The 25284-nt window shown below is 38.8% G+C and overlaps 1 protein-coding gene across 1 annotated transcript in view; it reads right to left on the bottom strand.

The window, feature by feature from the left end:
- The window catches only part of SLC22A18 (solute carrier family 22 member 18), a gene marked incomplete at its 5' end in the record, with an annotated part of 65040 nt that overhangs the window by 8500 nt on the left and 31256 nt on the right, over nucleotides 1-25284 (bottom strand). Inside the window, 4 exons of the mRNA XM_015822065.1 lie at nucleotides 4989-5090; nucleotides 17296-17396; nucleotides 21510-21620; nucleotides 23318-23433. Of these exons, the coding sequence (XP_015677551.1) occupies nucleotides 4989-5090; nucleotides 17296-17396; nucleotides 21510-21620; nucleotides 23318-23433 (430 nt within the window). The remainder of the gene's footprint in view (nucleotides 1-4988; nucleotides 5091-17295; nucleotides 17397-21509; nucleotides 21621-23317; nucleotides 23434-25284) is intronic.

The following is a 25284-nucleotide window of genomic DNA, read 5'->3' as shown; positions in this document are numbered from 1 at the left end:
TTGAACATCACATTTTCCGTGACTGATTCAATCATTTACCTTCAAAGTTTGCTGCATCAGCCTGCACTAATGTAGCCTGTATATGAGAAAAATATTCTCCTAACATGGCTTTAGCTCAAGAAAGGAAGCAGCATATTTAGGTACTTTCTTGGTTGTTTTCCAAGATCCTTTCCCAGAACTGTCTTGGGGCTAATCTTTGCAACATGACATTTCCCTAATATGATATGCACAGCAATATCTGCACAGATAATTAACATTAAATCATGCTTGTCCAAATACACGGAACTTAGGATTTGGGGAACCAGTTTGGCTTGCTCACTTGCAAGTTAATTGAACTTCAATGAGCTAAAATGTCTCTCAGTTATGCAGATCACTTTGCATATGCAGTACGGCAAGGACAATCTTTTGGTACTACAACATTGTAGTAGAGATGCTTAAAATCTTAATTCAACATAAACATGGGCTCTAGATCTTGGAATGACTTTCTAGGATTTCTTCAGTTTGGGGAGACGTTCAGTGGTAGACACCCTAGCCTAGTTTGTGTGCAGAAAGTCATTAATTCAATCCTTGGCTTTCTGAGTTGAAAGGATCAAGTGGCAGTCGATGGGAAAGGCTTGTCTGTAGAAAGTTATTGGCTTAATCCCTTCAAATAATGTCCTAGAACAGTGATGGCGAACCTTTTAGAGACCGAGTGCCCAAACTGCAACCCAAAACCCACTTATTTATTGCAGGGTGCCAGGTGGGCATGGCCCACTGGGTGGGCGTGGCTGTGGTGGTCATGGCAGATTGGGTGGGTGTGGCCAAGGTTGGCGTGATCCCCTCAATGTTGCTCATGGGGAGGGACGCCTGTGGGGGCCGGGCAGGGTTGGGGGAGATCCAGGGAGTCTCTGGCAGGTGGGGCGGTGGGCAGGAGGCTCGTCCTGCAAGGTGAGGCGAGGCAAGGCGAGGCAGAGCGGGGGTGCCATTGTCACAGGGCAAGGTGAGGCAGGGGCCGAGGCGGCTGCCTGACACCATCGGCTCCCGCACACAGAGGCCAGCGAGCGCATGGGTGCTGGGATGCATCTAGCTACGTGGGACCTCGGCGAGTTAGCAGGTGGCTGGTTGAAGAGGGCCGGTTGCCATCTCCGGGGCATGGCACGCATGCCCACAGAGAGGGCTCTGAGTGCCGTCTCTGGCACGCGTGCCATAGGTTTGCCACCACTGTCCTAGAACTTGCATTCTTTTCATTTTCGTCACTTTTCACAAAATTCTTCAAAACCTTAAAAGTCACTTTTGTAAATCCAATATAGGGATGTTACCCAGGTTGCACTTTTTGTTTGTATATCCCTTTTAAGTATTAAAACATCAGCTGGTTTCATTCATATATCCAGTGTAACAACTTTTTCCATATCATTGTAGCCTGTCATTTTTAAACCACTTTCGGATCAGTCTCATCCGGTAAAACTTGTTCCTCTTCCATAACATCTTTTAAACACAACCTGTCTATAATGGCAGATACTTTTAAAATTAACTTCTGGGTTCATTGTTCACAAACATCCCTCAATATGTCCAATGTTGAGGTATCGTGCTCTGTTCTGTACTGGTAAGTCAAATTCTTTCTTTTCCTTTAATTATAATCTTTAGTTCCTTCTGGTTACCGCTAGTGTCCAACTTTTAATCTCATCATATTACGCTTTTTAAAAAAAAGAATTGAAAACAGTAGCATTCCCTCCTTATTTTGAATGCATCTGCACCCTTAGTCAGTCTGTACTTTTCCAAAATTAACAGTGTAATCACCCTTTTGCTGATTATTTTTTTAAAAAAAAGGTTTTTAAGCCCTTAAACTAATATTTAAAGTTTCTTTCACAAAGAATTCAAGAAGATTCACCTGGTACTGTAAAACTTCTTCCAAAGGTTCTTGATAGCCGAAAAGCAGTTAATGAGCAATTTCCAAAAGGGATTAAAAAAAGAAGTATGCAAACTCAGCATCCATAAAGGTGCTGACCATGGTTTGGACAAAGAAGGTGGTCCCTCATTCCCAGAATTCCCAACCTACTGGAGGCCACTGTCTTGCAGTTCCCTCATGAGGAACACCTGGAGCACTTATGGGTGACGGAATCCCAAAGAGCTGGTCCACTCACCAGATCTTCATTCCTCCATGATTGTTGGCTTCACTCTTGGAGGAATCATCTTCAGTTCATCAATTCTTTCCTAGAAGCCCTGTTATAGAACAGCTTCCTATTTGCCTTGCTCATAGACAACTTCCAGCAAAATTTTGATCCAGCTTGAAGAACAAATCTTTACAATTAATCTGTGTTATGCCTGGTAAGAATTTTCTGAGACAGAAATATAACTCATGGCTATCATACCAGCTATCTTTTCATTCTGCAGTGTGCAGCAGAGACAAGAGGAATCAAACATGTTGCTGCCATGATAATGCAAAGTCTGATGACAAAAAATATGGCTGATTGATCACAGAAATAAGGAATCAAGAATCATGGGGAATAAAACAAAAGTCACCATGGCTTTTCTTAAGACTCCGAGAAGCTGTGGGATTGGTGGCAAAATGTTCATATGAGCTTTCCATCCCTGAAATTTGTTCTCTATTTTAAAAAATTCTTTGAAGTCAATGGCCCAACAAATGAGAGTGTCCTGAGTTTCTTGATTGCACTATTTGAACAAAAAGTCTTTGATCTTAGAAAAATTTGAGTTGCATATGAGATTCACATTAAAAATAAGTGAAGCTTTGATTGCACCATTGAAGTTGCCATCTTAGACTTTTTTGCCCCCACCCTGCAGACACCTCTGCTCTCTATGTGTTAGCTCTTAAAGCTCAATTTCTTGCTTTGCCTGCCCAACTCCAATCTGTTGCCTTGTCTTCTCTTCAGCACTGTAAGAATGCTTTGTAAATAAATACATCTTTCAAATTTTCTGAAGTAATGCTCTGCCTCCAGTCTTCCTTTTCTCTGTATTTGCAAAATACATTGTTCAAGATCCTGGGGTGGTGAGAAAAATCCAATATCAGCTCACTAAGCTCAAAGAGAATGCTTGATGTTTTCATTTCACACAATGGCATATTCTCTAGTGCCACCCAAAATAAATTTGAGTGTTGCCTTTTTAATATTAACTAAAACTTAGATGACAATTTTAAAACATTCTCAGTTTAGGAGACTTTTGCATGGTTATTCTGCCAGACTAGTTCCTAGGGATGTGACACTTAGGGCCATTCAGAAGTAGTCAAATTATAACATCTAGTACAGGAGTCTTCAAACTTGGCCCTTTTATGACTTGTGGACTTCAACCCCCAGAATTCCTCAGCCAGGCACACTGGCTGAGGAATTCTGGGAGTTGAAGTCCACAAGTCATATATAGGGCCAAGTTTGAAGACCCCTGATCTAGTATTTCTGAAATCATTGACAATTCTAGCTGGGTCAGTGAGGCGCATCACTGAAGGAATCACACAACTTTATCTCTGATCTACTCTAACTAGTAACAATTATTTAAGTTTTCAAATAGAAAATTCTTCCTGTCACCTGTCACCTAAGAATTAAATGGAAGTGAGCCTCAACTTTCTGTAGCTTTTCTATTATTGGGCTGTGGCTTCCGCTCCAAGACCATCGTTTATTCCCAAAATGCCTCCTCTGAAAAATTATCAGGCTGAACTCTGTCTGGCCCCAGCTTGAGACTTGGGGCATCTTGTTTACTGCTCTCTATTTCACCTCATTTTTTCCCCCTTCATCTGTTACCTAAACCTTTGCAGGGCTCCTTTTCAGCACAGCTGGCCTCAGTTAATTTCAGCCCCGCATATTTCGGAGGCCACGGAGGGGAAGTGATTCTACGGGGGCGGATGAGGGAAGTGTAACTTGAGATCTTTGTTAAATGTCTTCCTTATATAAATCTTTTTTATCAGCTAGCTATATCAGCTGCACACTTTGTTCAGGCATGGATGTTCCTGGGGATCAGTTCAAGTTGTATCAAGAGTTTTTTTTTCCTTCAAAGGCAAAGACATTTGCTTATTGGATGCTTAAGCTCAAAGCTTTCAAAAAGTTTTATTTGCAAAGAGGACATCAGCCTCACTTTTCTGTCAAGAGTAATTCTGGGAATCTTTTTCTGGCCCCTTTCTTTTAACGTTTATGTGGTCCCTTTCTCACAGTAAGCCTTTTCTCCCAGATGCATCAAAAGCTAGATGCTGGGTGTGTATGTGGCTGTGTGTCTCAATGTTCAGGTGGTTCTCGACTTACAACCACAATTGAGCTCAAAATTTATATGAGACATTTGTTAAGTGAGTTTTGCCCAATTTTATGACCTTTCTTGACACAGTTGTTAAGTGAATCACTTCAGTTATTAAGTTAGTAATACAGTTGTTAAGTGAATCTGGCTTCCCCATTGACTTTGCTTGTCAGAAGGTCACAAAAGGTGAACACATGACCCCAGGACACTGCAACCGTCATAAATATGAGTCAGTTGCCAAGCATTTTAATTTTCATCACGTGACCATGGAGATGCTGCAACATTCGTAAGTGTGAAAAACAATCCTAAGTCACATTTTTTCAGTGCTGCTGTAACTTTGAACAGTCACTAAATGAACTGTTGTAAGTCAAGGACTATCTGTACTTCTTACTGAACTTTACTTTGTTCTCCAAATTGAAGCTTATTTTGCTCAGATTTTAATATCATGTTGTGATCAGCACTGGTGTTACTGTTAAAAACTAAGAAATCATAGAGCAGAAACTCTTGGTCCTAGGTTAGCCTGGTGAAAGGGGGCCCTTTAATTTTAAATATATGAGCCCAAGCGATGAGCCGTTTCAGCCAGATGGCATTTGAATTTTTGGAAAACATCGTATATTTTCACTATTTCATTGATTATTGCTGTCTATATGAATGCATTTTACAGATATAATTTTTGTTTACTTCCCATTTCTTTCTTGAGATTCAACTGCATAATCTGCAGTGGACGTTATTCCAGCATTTTGTAATCCAAAGCAGTACAAAATTGTGTTGAATCTTACCATAGCAATGCCAACGCCACATAAAACAATAACACTCAGCATAAGCAAAGACCGCTCAGTATAGCGACTGGTTAATCTTCCAATTACTAGGCCCTGGACGACCTGGGGGGGGGGGGAGAGAAAAAAACACACAGATAAATCAAGCTCTCAGAAATGTCTAGAATTTCAGGGGTAGGCAATCTTGGCTCTTTTATGACTCGGGATATCAACTCCCAGAATTCCTGAGCCAGCCATGCTGGCTCAGGAATTCTGGGAGTTGAAGTCCACAAGTCATAAAAGAGCCAAGGTTGCCTACCCTGGTCTAGATTAAATACAGGCTAATACATACTAAACAATAACTTCTGCAGAGTATCCAGATCCCAAAATTAGATTATATCTAGGAGATCTTCAATTGACTGAACAGTTTGCTTTCAGCATTATGTTCATGTCTTCTATCATTTGGGTCACCAATAGAGAAGGCAGAGATGATTAATGTTCCTGCCATTATCTTCTGTGATACACACCAGGCTTCTTGTCCTAATTTTATTTGTTTAATGAATGTTTAAAAATAAACCTCCCAGGTGTTCACAGGTGTTTTGATCAAATCCATCATCTCATTCATTTTGTAAGAGTGCCCATAATATTCCAAATGGATCAAAGAAATTACATGATGCTGATGACATATAGAAATTACAGCTTAAGAAAATGTTGCACATAAATTCATGCAATGTGAACTTTGTTGGCTGCCACAAAGAAGAGGGAGTCAAGCTATTCTCCAAAGTGTCTGAAGGCAGGAAACTAACTAAGGAGAGAAGCAATCTAGAACTAAGGAGAAACTTCCTGACAGTTAGAACAATTAACCAGTGGAACAACCTGCCTCCAGAAGCGGTGAATGCGCCAACACTGGAAGTTTTTAAGAAGAGACTGGACAGCCATTTGTCTGAAATGGTATAGGGTTTCCTGCCTGAGCAGGGGGTTGGACTAGATGACCTCCAAGTCCCTTCCAACTTTATTATTATTATTATTATTATTATTATTATTATTATTATTATTATTATTATTATTATTATTATTATTATTATTATTATTATTATTATTATTATTATTATCAAAGTAAAACTGGGGAAGGGGACAGGGCTCTTGTCTCACTACTACTAGTCTTCAAGCTGTTCCCATCTATGACCATTTAATCACCTCTTTTCAACAGTTTATTTATCACAGCAAACAAACATTTGTGATGACATGGGGAAAAAACAACTGGGAAGGCATTTTGAGTTGGAAAAATGTCTACAAATTTGGGAAGAATGGGCATGGGGGTTACTATCTAAATTAGACAACAGCTCGTCCTGACAATAATTCATCATTAAAATGAGAAATGTCAAAGGAGTAATTGTAACACAGCATTGTATCTTTAAAAAGTATTATTTCAACAAATATTTTAAAAACACAACCAATTACAATAAGATAGGCATTCACTATAATTTCATATAGGATGGATCTCAGTGCTTTGATATTATGTTGAGGAATCTGCTCTAAACAATACAAGTTAAATTAAAACTTGTATGAAATATAATATATTTGGAAAAGTGAGTTAGGCAGGTACACATTTTCCAAAACTATCTTTGAGCTGGATGACATTTTTGATAATAAAAACTTAAAAAATTGGTCCTGGTCACTACTCAGGAAAATGAAGACTACAGTATATCTGCTTCCAATGTATATGTATAGCCAAAACATGCTTAGTAAGAATATTTTTACTCCCCTCGCCTCCTGCTTTTAAATATTGCTGATGTGGTACACAGTTAAGATAATTAGAATAATTTAAAAACTTTATCAGTTAAAAAGGTATCAGCTAAAATCCTAAACTCACTGTACACTTTTTAATAAATGGATTGAAAAAAAAGCAGTACAACTTAGTGCTCAAGAGTCCTGCTAATCCAAATAGGTATATTTGTACACCAGGGATAGTCAACCTTGGCTCTTTTATGACTCGTGGACTTCAACTCCCAGAATTCCTGAGCCAGCCATGCTGGCTCAGGAATTCTGGGAGTTGAAGTCCACGAGTCATAAAAGAGCCAAGGTTGACTATCCCTGGTGTACACTAACATTTGGGGGGAGAATCATCCATATCCACCATTATACACATAAGGTTTCATTAAAAAAGAATAAACAGAAATTGAATTCTTCATTAGTTGCTTGAGTGACAGGATTTTTTTATGCAAATGAACCAAACTGTCTAGTTACCATCCCTAGGCAGGAAAAAAAAATCAAATGTTTACCTGGGAGGTCATGAAACAAAGTTAAACAACTCTTCTCTCTATACCTTCGAGATTTCCTCTCTCTAAAAAAAAAAAGGATGTAGCTGCAGTATTGACCTATCTCTTCAATCACTTTAAGGGTTCTGTACTTTGAACATGTGACACCATTCTTTATTGCCGATGAAAATCTCAACACTGTCTAAATGGGAAGCTTTTTGGGGGAAAAAAGCAAGTTCAAATGTAGAAAAGTAGGCAATACATTAATATATATGATAACGCAATTTGATCCCTTAAAATAGTTCTTAAATGTATAGATTTCTTCCTTGGGTGTGCCATTGTACTAAATGAATAATTACAAGGTTTGAGGTATAATTGGATTTTTTCCAAGACTCCACAAATATGCCTTATAACACACTCACGTCTACACTGATTCTACTACAATTCAAAAGGTAGCCATTGTGCAGTTGATAGAAAAAGAGCATCTGGGGCCATGGAAAGTGTTGTGATTGCTATCATCTCTTGATTCATTTTTTTTGGGGGGGTGAGAGAAAAGTTTGTTGTGCCACAGAACAGAATTGCAAAAAGTGTCTTGTTAAATTCTAAATAACTACTGGAAAATCAGAAGCCCACTCTTATCTGTGAGTTTTATGGCTGTTCTTTTAATTAAATTATACTGTATTTCACTATCGATCTTCAGATCATGCCATCAGAATATGTGCTCTAACATGCTAATAATAACCTGTGCAGGATTGCTTACCCAATATATCACTCACAACAGCAGAATTACTTTTGACAGTGCCCTAGTTTTGAAGACTTTTGACTTATTTACACACACACTCGGAGTGTTTCTTTCCCTAAAACATTCAGTAAACAAAGAAAACAGCAGAAAAAATATGAGAAGCCCAGTGCTGATTGCATTGCAACTGCAGTACAAGCAAACTGCACAGCTATTTTATTCTGTTAGAGCAGATCATGGAAATAAAAGTCCCATGTAATGTATTGATCAGGAAAGACTATTCCCAATAGTAATGAAAATTACCAGAAGCTAAATTTGTTATGTTTCTTTCAAGCTGAAAACGGATGGAAGGGTAAGGAGGCTGGAGAAAGTATGCTAATAGTTCCATCATTCACCACAAATTGTCCTGCATAAAGATATTTTAATCAATGTCACTGTGGCAGCACACTGTGTTTTGCCTTGTATGGTAGTCAGGGAAAAGCCATTTATGTTTTGCCTTGTAACCATCAGACCCTTTTATATTACACTTTTTGTCGGTCTTATCTTACGACTATAGTATCGAACGTAACCTTGTTCCACACACCGATAGCATTCTTTCTGAAGATGTTTCAACCGATTGTTTACATTCTCTATTTTTAAGGCGTCCAGTTCTAACATCTCACTCCCTCACCCCAAACACACGTATTACAAAGTCAAGTACTACAGACATGATGGCTATGAAGCTCAGCTGCCAGCAGTAGAAACATTTTGGAAGAAGACACTGTAAGGCAGACAGAAATTAGGATCTTCTAGATCAGGGGTCCTCAACCTTGGCAACTTTAAGACTTGTGGACTTCAACTCCCAGAATTCCTCAGCCAGCTGCTGGCTGAGGAATTCTGGGAGTTGAAGTCCACAAGTCTTAAAGTTGCCAAGGTTGAGGACCCCTGTTCTAGATGTTTTTTTTTTTTAAATTGATGCCTCTTCAGGTCAGAATGAATGCTTCTAATAATCAGGAACATGGGGCACACAAGCAGATATTGGCTTTTCAAACCTGAAGTCTTGGAGAGGTCATGTTCTGTGAACTCTGAAAGACTTGCACTGAAACAGGGTATTCTGGTCCCTCAAAAGAAAGTTCCTTGCCCAGTGTTGAGAATAAGGCTGGCAATACTTCATTGAGAAAGACACATAACTCTTTCTGTCTCCTGGATAGCGCTGAAGAAGTGTAATTTTCAAAGACAGTCTTTCCCCAATACGGTACTCTTCCGGTGATTTTTGAACTGCAATTCCTATAAACTGCAGAAAGCATGTTCAAATGCAAATTGTCCTGGAAGTGGACTTTAAACAGACACTATGCTGGGCGGCTGCACAAGGAAAACATTTCACAAGCACAGCTAATATTATAATGTATGACAGCCTAGATCAGGGGTAGGCAACCTTGGCTCTTTTATGGCTCGTGGACTTCAACTCCCAGAATTCCTGAGCCACCATGGCTGGCTCAGGAATTCTGGGAGTTGAAGTCCACGAGTCATAAAAGAGCCAAGGTTGCCTACCCCTGTCCTAGATTAAAGCAAGAAACTATTTTTTATAGAATCAGACCACTGACCTATCTAGCTGAGTACTGTAAACACTGTAGTTATAGTTGCAAATAAATTCATTTAATTCACTATTTGATGAATATGCTTGGTCACATTGCAATAGAGGATGGACCGCCCCTTTGTTACAAAAATATGTCATATTCATATATCTCAAGAATCCTGCAAAAGTAAAGGAGACAATAAGAGAGCAAGAAACCTTGCAACCTCCTATTCAAAAGGGACCAAATTTATCCTCCACAGGAAAAGAAAGATGTCTTTAGCCAAGGCAATAGAGCAAGGTCCTATTTTTACAGGCATTCAAAGGGAAATTAGGCGTTGAACTAGTCAACAGATTATAGCTCTCTCCTATATCACCTGACAATAGCTGAGAAGCTAAAAGGAAATGATCAGGTGAGAGTGCTACTAAGTTTCTTAATTAATGACTGTGCAACACACCCAAATGTTAGCCTGCAGCTATTTCAGCATAATTGTATGTCATTAATCCCACTTTATGGAATGATACTGAATCATGGACATGTGGAATGAAGGTGGATGTATTTTGTAGTCTCTGATTCTGAAAATGACAAGAGAACAAGTTATTCTTGGGTCTCTCCTATGAGTAGTAGATAAGACCAGGGCTTTTTTTCAGCCGGAACGCGGCGGAACCGCGTTCCGGCACCTTTTTCCGGGCCGGCCGCACCAGAAATAGCCCCTCCCACACCGGAAATAGCCCCTCCCAAATTTTACTTGCATTCCTGTTCTCTAAAGGGGCGGTCCTAGGGTTTGATGAGGGCGTGGCCAGGTTTGAGTTCCGCCACCTTTTCTCCGAGANTTCTATAATGATGTGAGTTTTTCTTTTAGCTATCCTTAACTATCATTGATTTGTGATCTACTCTGTTTTGAAATATAGCAGCCTTCCCCAATATTTGGTAAATGTACAATTCCTGAAGTTGATATGAATAGGCATTTTAATCTGGCTCTTCCTGTTGTTAGCCTAACTGTGTATGACTAAACATTGTTCCACCAACTTCACTGTAGAACCTCCAATTCTTCCAGTTTTGCAGAATTGCAGAATATAGAGGTAGCTAATGACAACTTTCAGGCATAGAGATGGATTTTGTTTTCAGAAATGTGGATTGATTTAGAGCAGGGGTGTCAAACTCAATTTCACTGAGGGCCACATCAGCATTGCAGTTGCCCTTGGGGGGGGTGGGAGTGTGTGGCCAGAGTGGGTGCAGCCTACTAGGTGGGCGTGGATGGAGTGGGTGTGGCCTACTGGGTTGGCGTGGCCAGCTCTACATCATTCGCGTCAAGGGTGCCTGTGGGGGCCTGGGCAGGAGTGGGACAGATCTGAGGATCTCTGGCAGAAGGGGATGGGACCAGGGCAAGTGCCAAGGCATGATCCACCAGGGCAAGTGCCAAGATGGCCACCACAAAATTGTACATTGGCTCCTGGCTGGCCTGGGCCAAGGCAGTGGGGGCCGTTCCCTCACTGTTTCCAGGATGGCTTCGCGGGCCACATGAAACCACTTCGCGGGCCGCATCTGGCCCCTGGGCCTTGTGTTTGACATGTCTGATTTAGAGACTTGGTTGAATACTTTTGGTGTTTAACTGCCCTTCCAGTTTTTAGAAGTCAATGTTGAAAAAATGCTTAATTTCCACAGTGAACTTCCTTTGGCCATTTCAAGCAACTTGGTAGGCCTCATCTCCTACCTTCAAATTATGCTTGCCTTTGTAACATGACCTTCTTTGAAGTAATATGAAAAGAAGGATTTTTACCTTAACAGGAATCTGTTGTATTATCAATACCCCAAAGAGGAAGGAAATAGTTTGCAAGTGACATAACAAGAGCTGCCCTTGGCTATGTACACAAGCTGCAGGTGAAACAACTTTGTCTTTGTCCTCCTTCAAAGCCATATAAGCCTCTGAATCTGCAGGGGAAATATTTAATTGGAAACTCCCAACAAAGTAATTCAAAGAGTGAAAACTGTCTTTCTTCCTTTCATGCACCATTAACAATAGCAACTGTGCCATAAATCCAGCTGATATTTTCAGATCTTAAAGCAGAAAAGTACACAGTGGAGATAAAGTTTAATCTCCTTTTTTGGAAGGAAGCCAGTCTTGGGAAGTACCTCAATGCACTTAACAAATAATCTCTAAATAATTTTTCTGCCTTCAAAAAAAGTCGTATTCATACAACTGAAAACTGAAAAAAAGCATGACATAGCTATCATACACCAAACTGTACTGGACTTTAAGAACTCCAGTACAAGAAATCAATATTAAGGTTAATTTTAAGTTTAATAGTATCACAAGACTCAGTATTACTCCAAAGATTACAACACAGAACCCAAAACTGCTGATGGAGTGGGTCATTTTTGTCAGATATCTACAAGAATGCACAAGCAAATAAAACGCAATATGGGTCTACTGAAGTCAGTAGAAAAGCAGCAGCCAATATTAACGGACACCATTCATTTAGTTCTGAATTTGGCCATAAAGAACTGCAAAGACAAGAGAAAGGTTCAATAGCATATACCAGGAATCCCAAAGCTAAAAACAGCGTAATCAAAAGCAAAATGTTGCATTGCAAACAGTCCTTTTCAATTCCACAAGACTGAAAATGTTTCTAAAAATAAAGTGGAGGAGGTTGTTGACATGTACACATGTACACAGCAAGATTTCTTTTTTCCTAGCCAAATCAAAAGACTAAGTAAAATAATGACAAAAAAGCAAGTTTTGTCCAACTTTATTAATGATTCTTAGGATATTTAAATTCTGCAACTCTAAGGTGCAGCACAGTATGATTAATGGTTATTTGACATCCAAATTGACTGATTACTAACAGTATATTTTTATGAGTCAATACTATTACTTAGATTGGACATTTTATATTGCATCTGATGAAGCAGTGCTATTTTCACTGCTTACAGTTTTATTGTCAAGATGCTTCTTCTAATGTTATTCCAGTGATCTGTAACTTGAAACTGTTAAGTCCTCTGAGGCAACAGAGAACATGGATCCTGCTACAGAACTTTGTGTCATTCAACCCCACCTTAGATACTGTGTTAAACAATGTATTTAAAGAAGTATTCAAACTACACAAACTTCTGAAAAAGGCAACAAGGATGTTTGGGGGGGGGGGAGGGAAACGAGGCTAGACTTAAGTCCTAGAAAGAGAGTTTCAAGAAGCTGGGCATGTTTGGTCTTGAGAAAAGACAACAGAAAAGGGATATGAGAGCATTTTTAGATACCCGAAAAGATGTCACATAGAAGGAGGTCAATGCTTGTTCTGTCTTGATACTGCATGTAGGACACTAAATAATGGATTGAAGATATCAAGAGGGAAATTCTGATTCAATTAAAAAAAAACAACACCTTTCTTAATAGTAAAAGAGGTGGCGAGTCTCTTTTCCAGCAGAGGCAAGATAAACATCTGCCAGGGATAGTTTGATCTGGATTCCTGTACTGAGCAGAGATTGTTTTAATTTATTTCTAGCTCGACTGCTCTATAACCCAGAAAACATTTTTCTTTTTGCAGTGGTGCAGCTGTACAGAGCTTGTGAGCTGTCATTTCTCCACTACTGTTAGAAGGAAAGTCTACCTCATCCTTTCTCTTACCTTCTAAGCTGCACCTAGTAGGTCCTAAATCAACACTGGCTGGATTTAGTAAGGATGACATTGACAAGAGGATAAGCAGACATACAAAGGATCAGATTAGTTAAGAGTTCTTTTTTTTTTTTACATTTCTTTTCTTTCCTTTTTATGTGAACTTGAAAGATTTGGCTATAGTAGAAAAGGTAGCAAAGTGGAAATGTCATACAGTAAGTTCCATTACTATATATTACTCTTTGTATGTTAATATATAGTATATTGGTGTACACACACACAAAAACACAGACACACACACACTCCAACTGCAAGACCACTTTTTAATATTATGTCAAGTTTGTTCCTACTATAAATATAAACTTTTATTAATTCATTGATCAGATTCATTGATTTGGATGTGCCTTCTGAATACATTTTAGATATGGTTATTATATTTCCTGGGATCTCCTCTGTAGAAAAAAGAAACTCCTAATTTTATAATTAATCTTTTTTCCTGGATTATTCAAGCACAACCACTAATAATTATATATGTCATCCAACCTGGAGCTCCCAGGGCACTGGTGATATTTTAAGGTAGTTCATCATTGCAATTAATACTCACTCTCTCCTGTGTTCTGGTTTTATATTTTAAATAAGGATTATTTTTACATATTCATTGTTTTATTTAATAGTTGTATACTACCCAGAATCATTTTTAATGAGATGGGCAATTATATAAATTTGATAAACAAACAAGCAAGCAAACAAATAAAATCAGGCTGCCTACATTCCTATCATTTAACCGTGTGTTGTGAACAATTCCAACTTTGGTCATTTTACACACTGAGAATGTCACAATTGATTTACTTCAAGTTAGAACTGTTTTTATTAATCCTTTCGAAAAAAGGTCACTCCCACAACCCCCTTATGTTATTTTGGAGAAATTCTGATTACCTGATTATATTTTCTTTCGTCTCACCTGTTCACTAGGTTTACTTTACTCATAAACCCAACCCCAACTTTTAGAGGTGACTGAGTTTGTCACAAAGGAGCTTTTTCAAAAGGCAATTGGACTTTCTTTGATTTCTTTGTTTTGTCTTCAAAGAAAAAACAAAGAAAGTCCAGCTACCTTTTGAAAAGACACCTTTGTGACAACCATGACCTGAATGATTGAGAATCTCCATAGATTGAGAAGATTCTTTTAAAGCAGGAATTAAAATTAAGGAAAAAATGTCTTTCAACAATCTCCTCAGTCTAAGCTCCTCAGTCTAAGTATCTGGGAAGCTGAGTCATCCAACCATCCAAAGATGCCAGAAGTGTTTTTAATCAAAAGACCAATCTGGCTAGTTGAAAAAGGATTATACAATGTATGGATATTACAACAAGGGTGGGATGGTGCATCTTTTGAAGTAGCAGAACATATGTTTTGGTATTACCACACAAAACTGGATAACTAACTGGAGAAGATCCTTCAATCTCGGCCAGGGCAATCTGCTATAAATGCAAGTAGACAACGATTGGCTAAAGGACAGATGGAAGATTTTTTTCAAAGATGAATTCTGCACTCAGTCTTGGGGGATTCGTCATGTGTCGTACTTAAAGAAGTACAAAGTCATTGAAAGGACATGGGACTAAATTGGGAAGGTGCAGGGAAAGAGGAAAAGGCATTGCAGCTGTCTTCTAGGGAATGCGCTGGGATATTCCCTAGGATTAAATGCCTATAGTTTAGTTTTACATCATCTCCTGATAAAGCCCTTCTAAATGAAAGTCACTATTCACTTGCTAACATTATGAGCTTTGTGCAAACTCTCACTTGTAGGGGTTTTTAGGTAGAAATAGGATGGAAAAAGCTGCCATAAATTGTGAAATTATTAAACAAGTACACATTGAGATAAGGGAGTGTAGTTTGTTTATAAAACTGTTGGGGGTTAGGGGAGAAAGACAAGCCAATATGAATTTGGTGTATCACATCTTTTTGTGAGTTTCTAAGTTTGGGGCAAGACATAACTAAAAACAATAAAAATCATTTTGATAATTATTATTAAAAACAAACATGTCTTGCCCAATTAACTACAGATAGATTTTTCATCATTTTGAAGACATTTTCATTGATTGTGTGCGTAAAACTTCACTGGCTAAGAAGTGACCTTAAGCATTGTTCAGAGGGACTTATTTTTGAGCAATTTCCAAACAAATGAGGAGAGGGTCCCTGTTGGCCTCGGAAGGATGTTGTGGTCTGTGGGAGGGTTCTCACAACCGCTAGATTAAAAGCACAGTGAAGATAAATGCTATTGAAGGAGAAAAGATGTAAGAACAAATGGTTCAAAGCTGTAGAAAATGATATATTTCTTTTTTTTCCTCTCTAGGAAGAAGGAAAAGACTTTGGCATGTTAAAGAGCAGAGGCAAAACCTCTTGAATGGGGGAACTTTTTTTTCCCAAAGGAGCATAACATCCCCTCCCGGTTTGTTCTTAGTGTGGAATGTGTGCTATGAGAGCAGACAAACAAATGGTGTTCCCTTCCCACTACAGCAGATGCCTCCTTCCTTCTCATACACAATGGGCGTGTGTCTGTTTGAGTTTCCATATCACCACGCTATTTTGTTCTGCACACACACACACACACACACACACACACACACACACACACACACACGAGAGAGAGAGAGAGAGAGAGAGAGAGAGAGAGAGAGAGAGAGAGAGAGAGAGAGAGAGAGAGAGGTTTAAAGCAAATAGGGCAGTTTTGTTTTCTATGTTTCAGGGTCAAAATCAGCCAACTTTCTTCCCTAAGGCTTACAAAAGAAAGCCATTTGCAGGACCAGGCTTGCACATGGGAAGGGGGAGAAAAATAAGTTCTCCACTGATCTCTAAATAAAATAGGTAAAATTCATTTTGCTTCGCACTAAGACAAAAGCAATCAGTGCTCTGCATAAACGGCAGAGAGATAAAGATCACTGAAAATTATTCTTCTGTGTGATAAACATACAGTACAGGGGCGGAGGCGTCTGTTAATGCATCACATTAATCAGCACTTATCCAGTTACAGGCCTTGGAAATTCCCTGCCTCTTTAACCTTCCCAACCTTTGTAGCTGACAAATGACAGCAAACTATTCGAAACGTAAAATGGAGCTGTGCGATTCTAAGGCAAAAAGATATTAAAACAGAAATCATTTTAGTAGAAGCAAGAGTTTACTGCGATTGAGGTATGCTTCATAGCCAGACTTAGCCCAAAGGCTAATTTGACAACTTTCATAACTAATTTTTGTTAATGCTGCATTTTAAGAAACTAAAATTAAAACTTGCATGATAAAACAAAGATATGTTTTTTTTCTCCTATTATTGATGAGTTGGGATCTAGAACACTGTATCTGAAAAATCCTCCCAGGCTTGTCTGCTCCCAGCAACATATTAAACAGCAAATATCCATGAGCTATTTGAAGCTGAAAGTTCTCCTTCCTTTTAGAAGTTACTTGGGAGGTGGTTTTTGGAAAAAGAAAAGTCCAAACCAACTTCCTTGGCTTCCTGGTAATAAGAGGTTATGCTAGCAATATGCAAAGCCATTACTCTTGCTTACCATTGCAGAAATATACAGGGAAAATCACATCAGATATCCACAAAAGTAACTCAATTAGGGCAAGTTTTAGGAATATCTCCCTCCCCACCTCCTGAATCCTGGCCTGGCTATAGGTCTCTGTATCAGGGATGGGAATAGGTGCCTCAGATATTCTTCTCCAATGCATACATAATGATACCGACAAGTTGGTGGGAGATGAGGACCAGACAGCCCAGGACCACCCCACAGTCTCGGAATAATACAAATAGCTCAAATAAGGTTTGACTCAAGCACAAACATCCTTGCTTCCAGCAATGTGTGACTCTATCCCAGGAGAAAACATAGTAGAGCATTTGACAGGATGAGGCCACCACCCAAAGTGCAATCATAGCTTTGATGATGTATATAGCTACATATCTATATATCTAAAATTAAATTTATCAATGCATACTGACACACACACACACACACACACACAAACACAAACACAGATGTATGGATGCACATACACTAAAAATAATACCACATACTGAAGCTGCATTTTCTTTTTTCTATAAATATATGGACTGCATTTTCTTATTTCTATATTATCTAATAAAAGAATATGAGGACTGGCTGTCAATGCCCATTGTATTACCATTTGAAGGATTCCACTGTAGGACATCAAATACCCAGCATGAGCAACTTCCAGACCAAAGAAATCAATGGATATGATGGAAAGCATAATTAGGAACACTCCTAGGGTTAAAACAAAAACCAAAATCCTTATTTTAGGATAATCAGGAAATTGTTATTGCAGTTTTTAATGAGGCAGAATCAGAACAATCTCACTGAAGGTTAGTTTATTGGGAATATCTAGAGGAGTCTTAACTAGCCTGTTCTAAAGAAAACTTCCTTCTTCATTAGTGCATAAAAGTATAAACAGATAAAATGTCCATGTTATTGCTTGAATTCGGTTCTGTTCTGTTGCAGAATCCAATCTGAGTCAGTGACAGGGACTAGAGATTTAATCTTCCAAATTACTGCTGTCTTTCAGATAGTTTTCTTAGCCACAATATGGAACTGATTACCATTTCATATTAGTCTATAGCCCTGTGAAATGTTCTTGTAGTCTACCATCTAAGTATTATCCAGGCCCAACCCTGTTTAGGTTTTTTTTTTTTTTTAATCAGCAAAATTTGACAGGGGTTGTTACCTGTTGTGCCATTTGATCATGGACCCAGTTTACATTTTCTACTTGCCCTATAACTACTATAGGCTACCTACCATTCTTGAGTTCAGGAAGAGACAACAATGTCCTCCATCTACTCCCAAGCCCATTACAAATGCACTTGTTCTCGGACTTGTTGTAGATCTGAAGCTCTACTTCAAAAGTATCACTCTCTATCCTGAGCAGTTTTCAGCCCTTTCAAGTGGTTGGTCTACCATGCTTCATTCAATTTAGCATCATCCCCAGCTCCGATTGGCTGCAGTGCCTGGCCCACCCCTCTCTTTCGGTGGTTAGTTGCTACTCTGTACAGCCATTTCACTCTGTGCTCAATGTCTTGGAATGCATCATCCCCTGCCTTAATAACATGCGCAAGTTGCAATGTAGGCATGATGGAATGAAGCTACCCAGTTACAATGAATACTACTTTTTTTCTACGAATTTAAGCCATACGTTCTATAAAGTTTCTGTGGCCCTACAATGGAATGAAGAAGCAACCTTGACCCCTTTATTTGATTATTATACCATCAGAGCTACAATAATAATGCTACAGTAGGGGATAGGTAGTGATGATAGAAAGAGAGGATGTTTTACTCCCCAATTTGTAGATGCTGAAGAGAGGGAACAGACCACATATCTGTCACTTTTATCCCTGCCTACTTTGTCTAGGATACAGAGGTGCAGATGCCTTTGTATCCCAGGCAGATTCTACTTTTCTCAGCCTTAAGAAAACCTTAATCAAGGATTTAATCTACACAAAGCATGGACTCCAATACGCCTTTCCCTTTTAGTCTTTCTGAAACCTCTGCATTTGATACATGTTTTTAAGCATCTCTCACATTCCAAATGCCATGTCCTTTTCTGGAACATAAGAACCCAATGCTTCTAAGTTGTATTCTCATTAAATATAGTATGGACGGTCCCTCTTCTCGTGTGCATTTGCTCTGAATATGAAGAAAAACATTCATTTTGAGGGAAATGTGCACAACAGCAGAGTTTGTATTTAACAGAATCATGCTTTCTAAAATGGTTTCCTTTAGGGTTATTACCTTTTTAAAAAATCCCCAGCCCAGTGGGAAATATCACATTTGTCCAGGAAATTCACGATATATGCCAAAATAACCCAATTTAGACAGAATACTGTAAATAACGGGGCTGGGTCATTATGTATATTGTAGCTTTGTTTACAATATAAATAAAAGCATCACTCTAATTTAAGAACTTTGCATGTTACCATTATTGAATAATTATATGAATGGAGCAAATACATGAAAATATAGGACAATGTTTCTCTGAAGATACTTCCTACAACTTGCAATATGTATTAACAGATAACCATACAAATTCTGACTGTAAGGTTAGATCTTGTTCCTAAAATCTCACCATACTGGATCACCTTTGCACAGAACCCCACCCCCATAGATTCAGGAAAAATGTTTAACAGCATAATCCTTAAACATCTGGGGAACTGACTCCATTACAAAAAATACTAAAGGAATGAAGGCTGAAACAGGAAAAAAGGATTTTTTTGTGTCAAAGAATCTTTTACATTAATGGGGTAAGTTTAAACATTCTGGGGAACTGACTCCATTACAAAAAATACTAAAGGAATGAAGGCTGAAACAGGAAAAAAGGATTTTTTTGTGTCAAAGAATCTTTTACATTAATGGGGTAAGTTTAAACTCCACTGTTATGATTTCTCAGCCTTTTTCTTAACAAAGAGCTATTAGTCTTGACCTAGATTAGGCTTTCAGCTGTGCAATTTTCTTATTGGAAATCTTCCAATCCTGCCATTTGTTTCTGGATCTCAAGTTCCTAATTCCAATACTGATGCACCATTATATTCACAAAATAGATGGTGGGTAAATCAAACTCCGCCTTGAAATTCAGTGGAGTCAAAATAGCCTGACTCTTCTTTTTTTCATATTTTCATAACAGAAAGCTACTGCATATTGAACTAGATCGTTATACAGTCTAATCCAATATAATCTACAATGGTTGGGAGTGCAGCAAGCTATATTATGGCTTGTTTAATTTGGATTTAGCATGTTGTATGAACTCAGCAATTGGGAGTTACGATGTAGAAAACACAGCATGGTTTAATTCAGTGTATAAATCCAGTCCATGCCTGGATTCTTTAGCTGTTTTACTGATCTTATTTTTAGTGTTGAAACTGGAGAGAATCAGGAAAATGAGCTTGAGGGAAACAAACAAGGAAAAGCACAATGAGGCTTGCAAGATTGATGTCAACCCTTTGATGTAGACTAGCTCCAGAAATAGACTCCACTGGAAAAATCAACTATACTTTACCAAGTATAAAACAATATTTTGCATGTCTGATTTTGCTTTACCTCCCTTCTCTTCCCAGGACTGTTTATTTAACAATTCCTGCCTATTTCTCTCAAGCTCATCTTCCTAAATGCTCTACAGCAGTGGTTCTCAACCTGTGGTCTGTGGATGTCAACGCAGGGGGTCCACACAAAGGCTTGAAGAAATGTTATGATTTAAATCTTAAGTCTTGGTGGACCATGGCCATGGACCATGGCCACAAAAGGTGTTTAAAGGGGGTCCATGGTGAAGAAAAAGTTGAGAACCACTGCTCTACAAAAACTGAACTTAAGACTGCCACATTCAAAACAAGCTAAAATTCCAATGGCAGCCAATTGTATTGTTGAAAGAAAAATCTTCATCAGGGTCCAGTCCAAGCCGGGAATAAACAAAATGAAGATTGCTTTAGAAAGAAGGTTCTTGTTTATTGAAGAGCAGAACCACAACAGCATGTGGCTCTGGGGCAGCTGACCACATGGTGTTGGGAGTGGTGGGTTTTTATACATTTTTGGGCTTTTATGTTTGGATTTGTTTCTGTTCCTGTGGCATGAACTTTAACCTGAGGTTCAGTGTGCCCTCTGGTAATCTAATGGTGGTGGATTAATCCTATTCTGTCCTAAAGGTCATGTCCTGCTTCTCTGTGGCTGTGGCTGATGGCTATGTCCTGTGTTGGATTTTGGGGCGAGGGGTTGCTGGTTCTAGGGGTCTTTGTCTTTCTAATCCCATCAGCTCCAAGCTTCCTGGCTCCAGTCTTTCTGAAAGGATTATCAAATCTGCATTTCTACAGAATTGGTTTCTGCTTTGGACAGAGAAATTTGGGGGGTTGTGGTTTCTGCCTAGGATTTTCTCTAGTATTCCTTTGGGGAAATATAATATTCTGCCTTTTTAATATTCCCCAAAATATTTCTTTCTATGGGGAGGGGGTGATGTCTTCCTACAATATGTTGGAACATACAATGCAGAGCCACAACAGTTCTCATTTCTCCTAACAAGAACAAACCACTTCTTCAAACTACAGTTCAATTTCATCCCCTGAAACCCAAAGTATTCTGATGGAGCCTAACTGGCAGATGGAGCCTAGCTGAAAAAGGTACAGTAGAGGAAATCTTAGATGTAATCTCAAAACAATTGCCTAGATGGCAAAGTGACGGTCATCATGTGTTAAATGGCCCAGTAACTATGTCACATTATAACACTGACAGCTAAATATATTTTTTTCTGAGACAGCCTCACAGAAGATATTAGTAACCTACTCCCTTACCCTTCAAATCATATCTGATTGAAAGATGTTATTCAAAAAGTCATAGCACACTCACCTGTAGGAAATACTGAAAGAACTTTGATTAAGAAAACATCCATTACTCCCGGAAGTGTCAACAGGCGAATAATTTCTTGGAGGCTAAAAACACTACTGGGCTGGGATGTTCCTAGGGGGGAAAAAAGATAAAATAGGCTATATTCTGCAGATAAAGGTATGTCTTTGAAAGAAAAAATATAAAATGTTTTCTAATTATATGGGCAATTATGTGCCACATAATTGTAGATGTTGTAATATATAGTACATAATACATAGTAGTAGATGTTGAGACTTTAGAAAGAGTGCAGAGAAAAGCATCAAATATGATTAGGGGACTGGAGGCTAAAAAATAGGAAGAAAAATGGCAGGAATTGGGTATGTCTAGTTTAATGAAAAGAAGGACTAGGGGCAGTGGTGGGATTTGGCCGGTTCGCACCATTTTGGCAGAACCGATAGCTAATTTTTTGTTGACCAGGTCCAGAATGGACTTCTGGAAGTGGCATCCATTAAGAGAACAGGTTGTACACATATCTGAATCCCACCACTGACTAACAGTGTTTCAATATTTGAGGGGCAGCCACAAAGAAGAGGTCAACCTATTCTCCAAAACATCTGAAGTAAGGGTAAGAAACAATGGATGGAAACAAATCCAGGAGGTTGGCAGTGGTTTGTTCTCTGAGCTTGTTTAGCTTCCGAACATTTTGTCACCTGTCTAGGTAACATCATCAGTTGAAGTGTCTTGTTTCACTTCTTACCTGCTTTTATACATTTTATGTAGTCAGTTGGTCAGAGTATGGCTTCTTGGAGTAACAGATCAGCAGTGGTGGCAGGGGCAACGGGGGGGGAGGGGGGATGATTTTGCGTGTGTCCACCGTTTGCACAAATGGAGCTTCGTACACTCAAGCACTTGCCCACCGCTTGCATGGACTGGGAATTAGGGATCCCTGCCCTAGAATGAATCCATTCTATTTTTCTCTTTAAATAAGTTCATGATAGCCTTTATCTTCTATTCTTCCTTACTTCCCTCTACTTTCCTACACACAGTACAAGCTAGATATCAAGCCAATATTCAATAGCTCTATTTTTATTTCTATATATTATGTCATATGATGAAAAAGCAGGAGGTTACTAATTTTAAAATCTTTATTAGGGCAAGTCTTTACTGTGACTCAAGGTCACAAAACTAAGGTCGTTGAGTTTTTCACAACCTTTCTTTGAGAAGGTTGGTAAAGCAAGCTTAAAACACACACACACACACACACACACACACAAACAAACAAACAAACAAAGGCAGGGAGGAAAAAAAAGGCCATTCCAGGCTCGAATCTGCATTTAGTCATAAAATAGTCTTGAGATAATTTATGAGAATCAGCTGCAGATATTCAAATGAGACTGCATTACATTCTCAAGCAGATTCAGATCACATCCAGAAATCACCCACGGGCTGCTGGGATGAAGAAACAAAGAAATCATATCCTTTTTTTAGTAGGCAATGTGTGAAGGACACCAACTCAAGGGAGTACTGCTGGGGTAAATACTTTAGCATGACACTGTTCACACGTACAGTATATCTACCAGTCAGTTAAGGATTGCAATAGATTAAAGACAGTATTTCTTTTCCCTGGGAGCAAAACAAAGCAATCACACTCCCACCTTCCTTGGGATTAAGCTGCAATTCCCTAAACCATGAAGTTGAAAAGGAAGGCAACCCTAGCTTAATTTAAAGGATACTCACAGACCCCAAATGGTTTTAGTTCACAGTTTCAGGCTGAAATGGTTTAGGTTTCCCCCCTCCCTCCTTAAAGCTCAGATGTGGCAGGCACTCACCCTGTTGTGCTTCACTTCTCTTGGACTGTGGCTTTGTCTGGGAAGGAATACAAAGAAGGGCCATCAAGACACAGGCAAGGTATCCAGCTACTGCAACATAGCAAGCAACACCAACACTGCAAATAGAGAAGAGATAAATGGAACTACTGTGTAATGAATACTCATGAGCATAGCGGAAGGCCCTTTTTCCTTATGTGTTTGCCCTTAAAAGCTTTCTTTTTTGAGTAGGTAAAGAAAACAAATACAAGTAAATGACTGACGTTAAGATGGTGATGGAAAAAACCAACAACTTTATGACCAGTCTTCCCAATTACAAACTTCACAGGTCTGTAAAGCAAAGAAAAACTGAAGTAAGACCATAAGAACGGTTGCGATTTCACTTAGTGACTGCTTCACTTAATCACTGAGTTGCCGATCCCAATGGTGGTCACTAAACAAATACTACCTATAGAAGAATCTGTGACTTACATAGGAGGATTACAATTGGGGAAAGAGGATGTCTGAACTTCATTCTGCAAATGGGTTAAAGTGTTTGTTCTCATGTGAATGCACTATGTACATGACATGCATTTATTTCAGTGCTATACAATGAGCTTTTAATTCAACTGCACGGGAGAGGGGAAGGTTAAGGCTGCCATTCTTAATATTAATTAATGAACTCAACGTTGTTGAACTGAATGGGTCTCATTTTTTAGCAAACCTATTTAGAACAGTGCAAACTGGAGCCAGCTCAAGACCTCAAACTTACCTTAACCCTAATTCTGCTTCATATTAGAGCAGATTCCTAAATGTTATCCTGATAGATCCTATAATCCATACTGGGGCTGGATTGACATATCACACAATAGCTATAATGTGGTATGTTTAATTTTGGCTTAGCATGTTCTGAGAACATAGTCCTTCCTTGTTGATAGCTTACTGTCTTGAGGGAACAGTAGCTTATTTAGTAAGATTAAACATGATTTCTTTGCGCTATGTGTGGGTTAACCCTGTGTGTATGATTTTACTGTAACTGAAAAATTCCTATTTCACTTCTTGGTTTTGATAAATATTTCTGCTAATCTTTATTTAGTATAAAACAGGCTTGTGTTTACATTTTATATTACATGCACTAATGCAAAACAAACATTGAAATGCCAAATGCCAATTATAAATAGGAAGGAGGAAATTCAAATCCTAAATCTTTTCTTTTCTGCAGTCCAAAAGAAAAACAGAAAAAGAAAAGCTTTGGGAAACAACTTGGTATACAATATTTCTTTTCATGGCCTTTAGAATTATGGGAATTGAATTCTATACTTCTGCAAGGCATCATGGTTGAAGAAGATTGCATCAGTTCTTCTCACCTTGTGTGGGAATTTGCCATGGCATTAGTGACATCTATTGACATCCTAAGTCTTTGCAAATTTTGGATGTTCAATGATGCTGTAACATAAGTGATTCCCTTAATTCCTTGTTCCATTGGTGAGATCCTTAACAGAATAATAAAGTTGGAAGGGACCTTAGAGGTCTTCTAGTCCAACCCCCTGCTCAAGCAGGAAACCTTATACCATACTGGATGAATGGTTGTCCAATCTCTTCTTGAAAACTTCCAGTGATGGAGCACCCACATCTTCTGGAGGCAAGCCACTCCACTGATTAATTGTTCTCTCTATCAGGAAATTTCTCTTAGTTCTAGGTAGGATCACTCCTTGATACATTTCCACCCGTTGCTTCTTGTCCTGCCTTCAGATGCTTTGGAAAATAGGTTGACCCCTTCTCTGAGACAGGTCTTCAAATATTGGAAGATATGTTACTGAACAAAAAGAGAAACTTTGCAACTTTTTCTTCTTCTTTACAGCTTCCAATGAGTGGAAAGCATAATTCATGATAGCTGACATAAAACCAATTTCTTAACTATTGCTCTGCTGCTGTCAGTCGTAGGACACATTAGGTCAGGCATGTCCAAAGTCCGGCCCGCGGGCCATTTG

This window comes from Protobothrops mucrosquamatus, unplaced genomic scaffold (assembly GCF_001527695.2).
Source record: "Protobothrops mucrosquamatus isolate PMUCROS unplaced genomic scaffold, P.Mucros_1.0 scaffold1454, whole genome shotgun sequence".
NCBI classification, from domain to species: domain Eukaryota; kingdom Metazoa; phylum Chordata; class Lepidosauria; order Squamata; family Viperidae; genus Protobothrops; species Protobothrops mucrosquamatus.
This window is presented reverse-complemented; position numbering and strand designations above follow the sequence as displayed.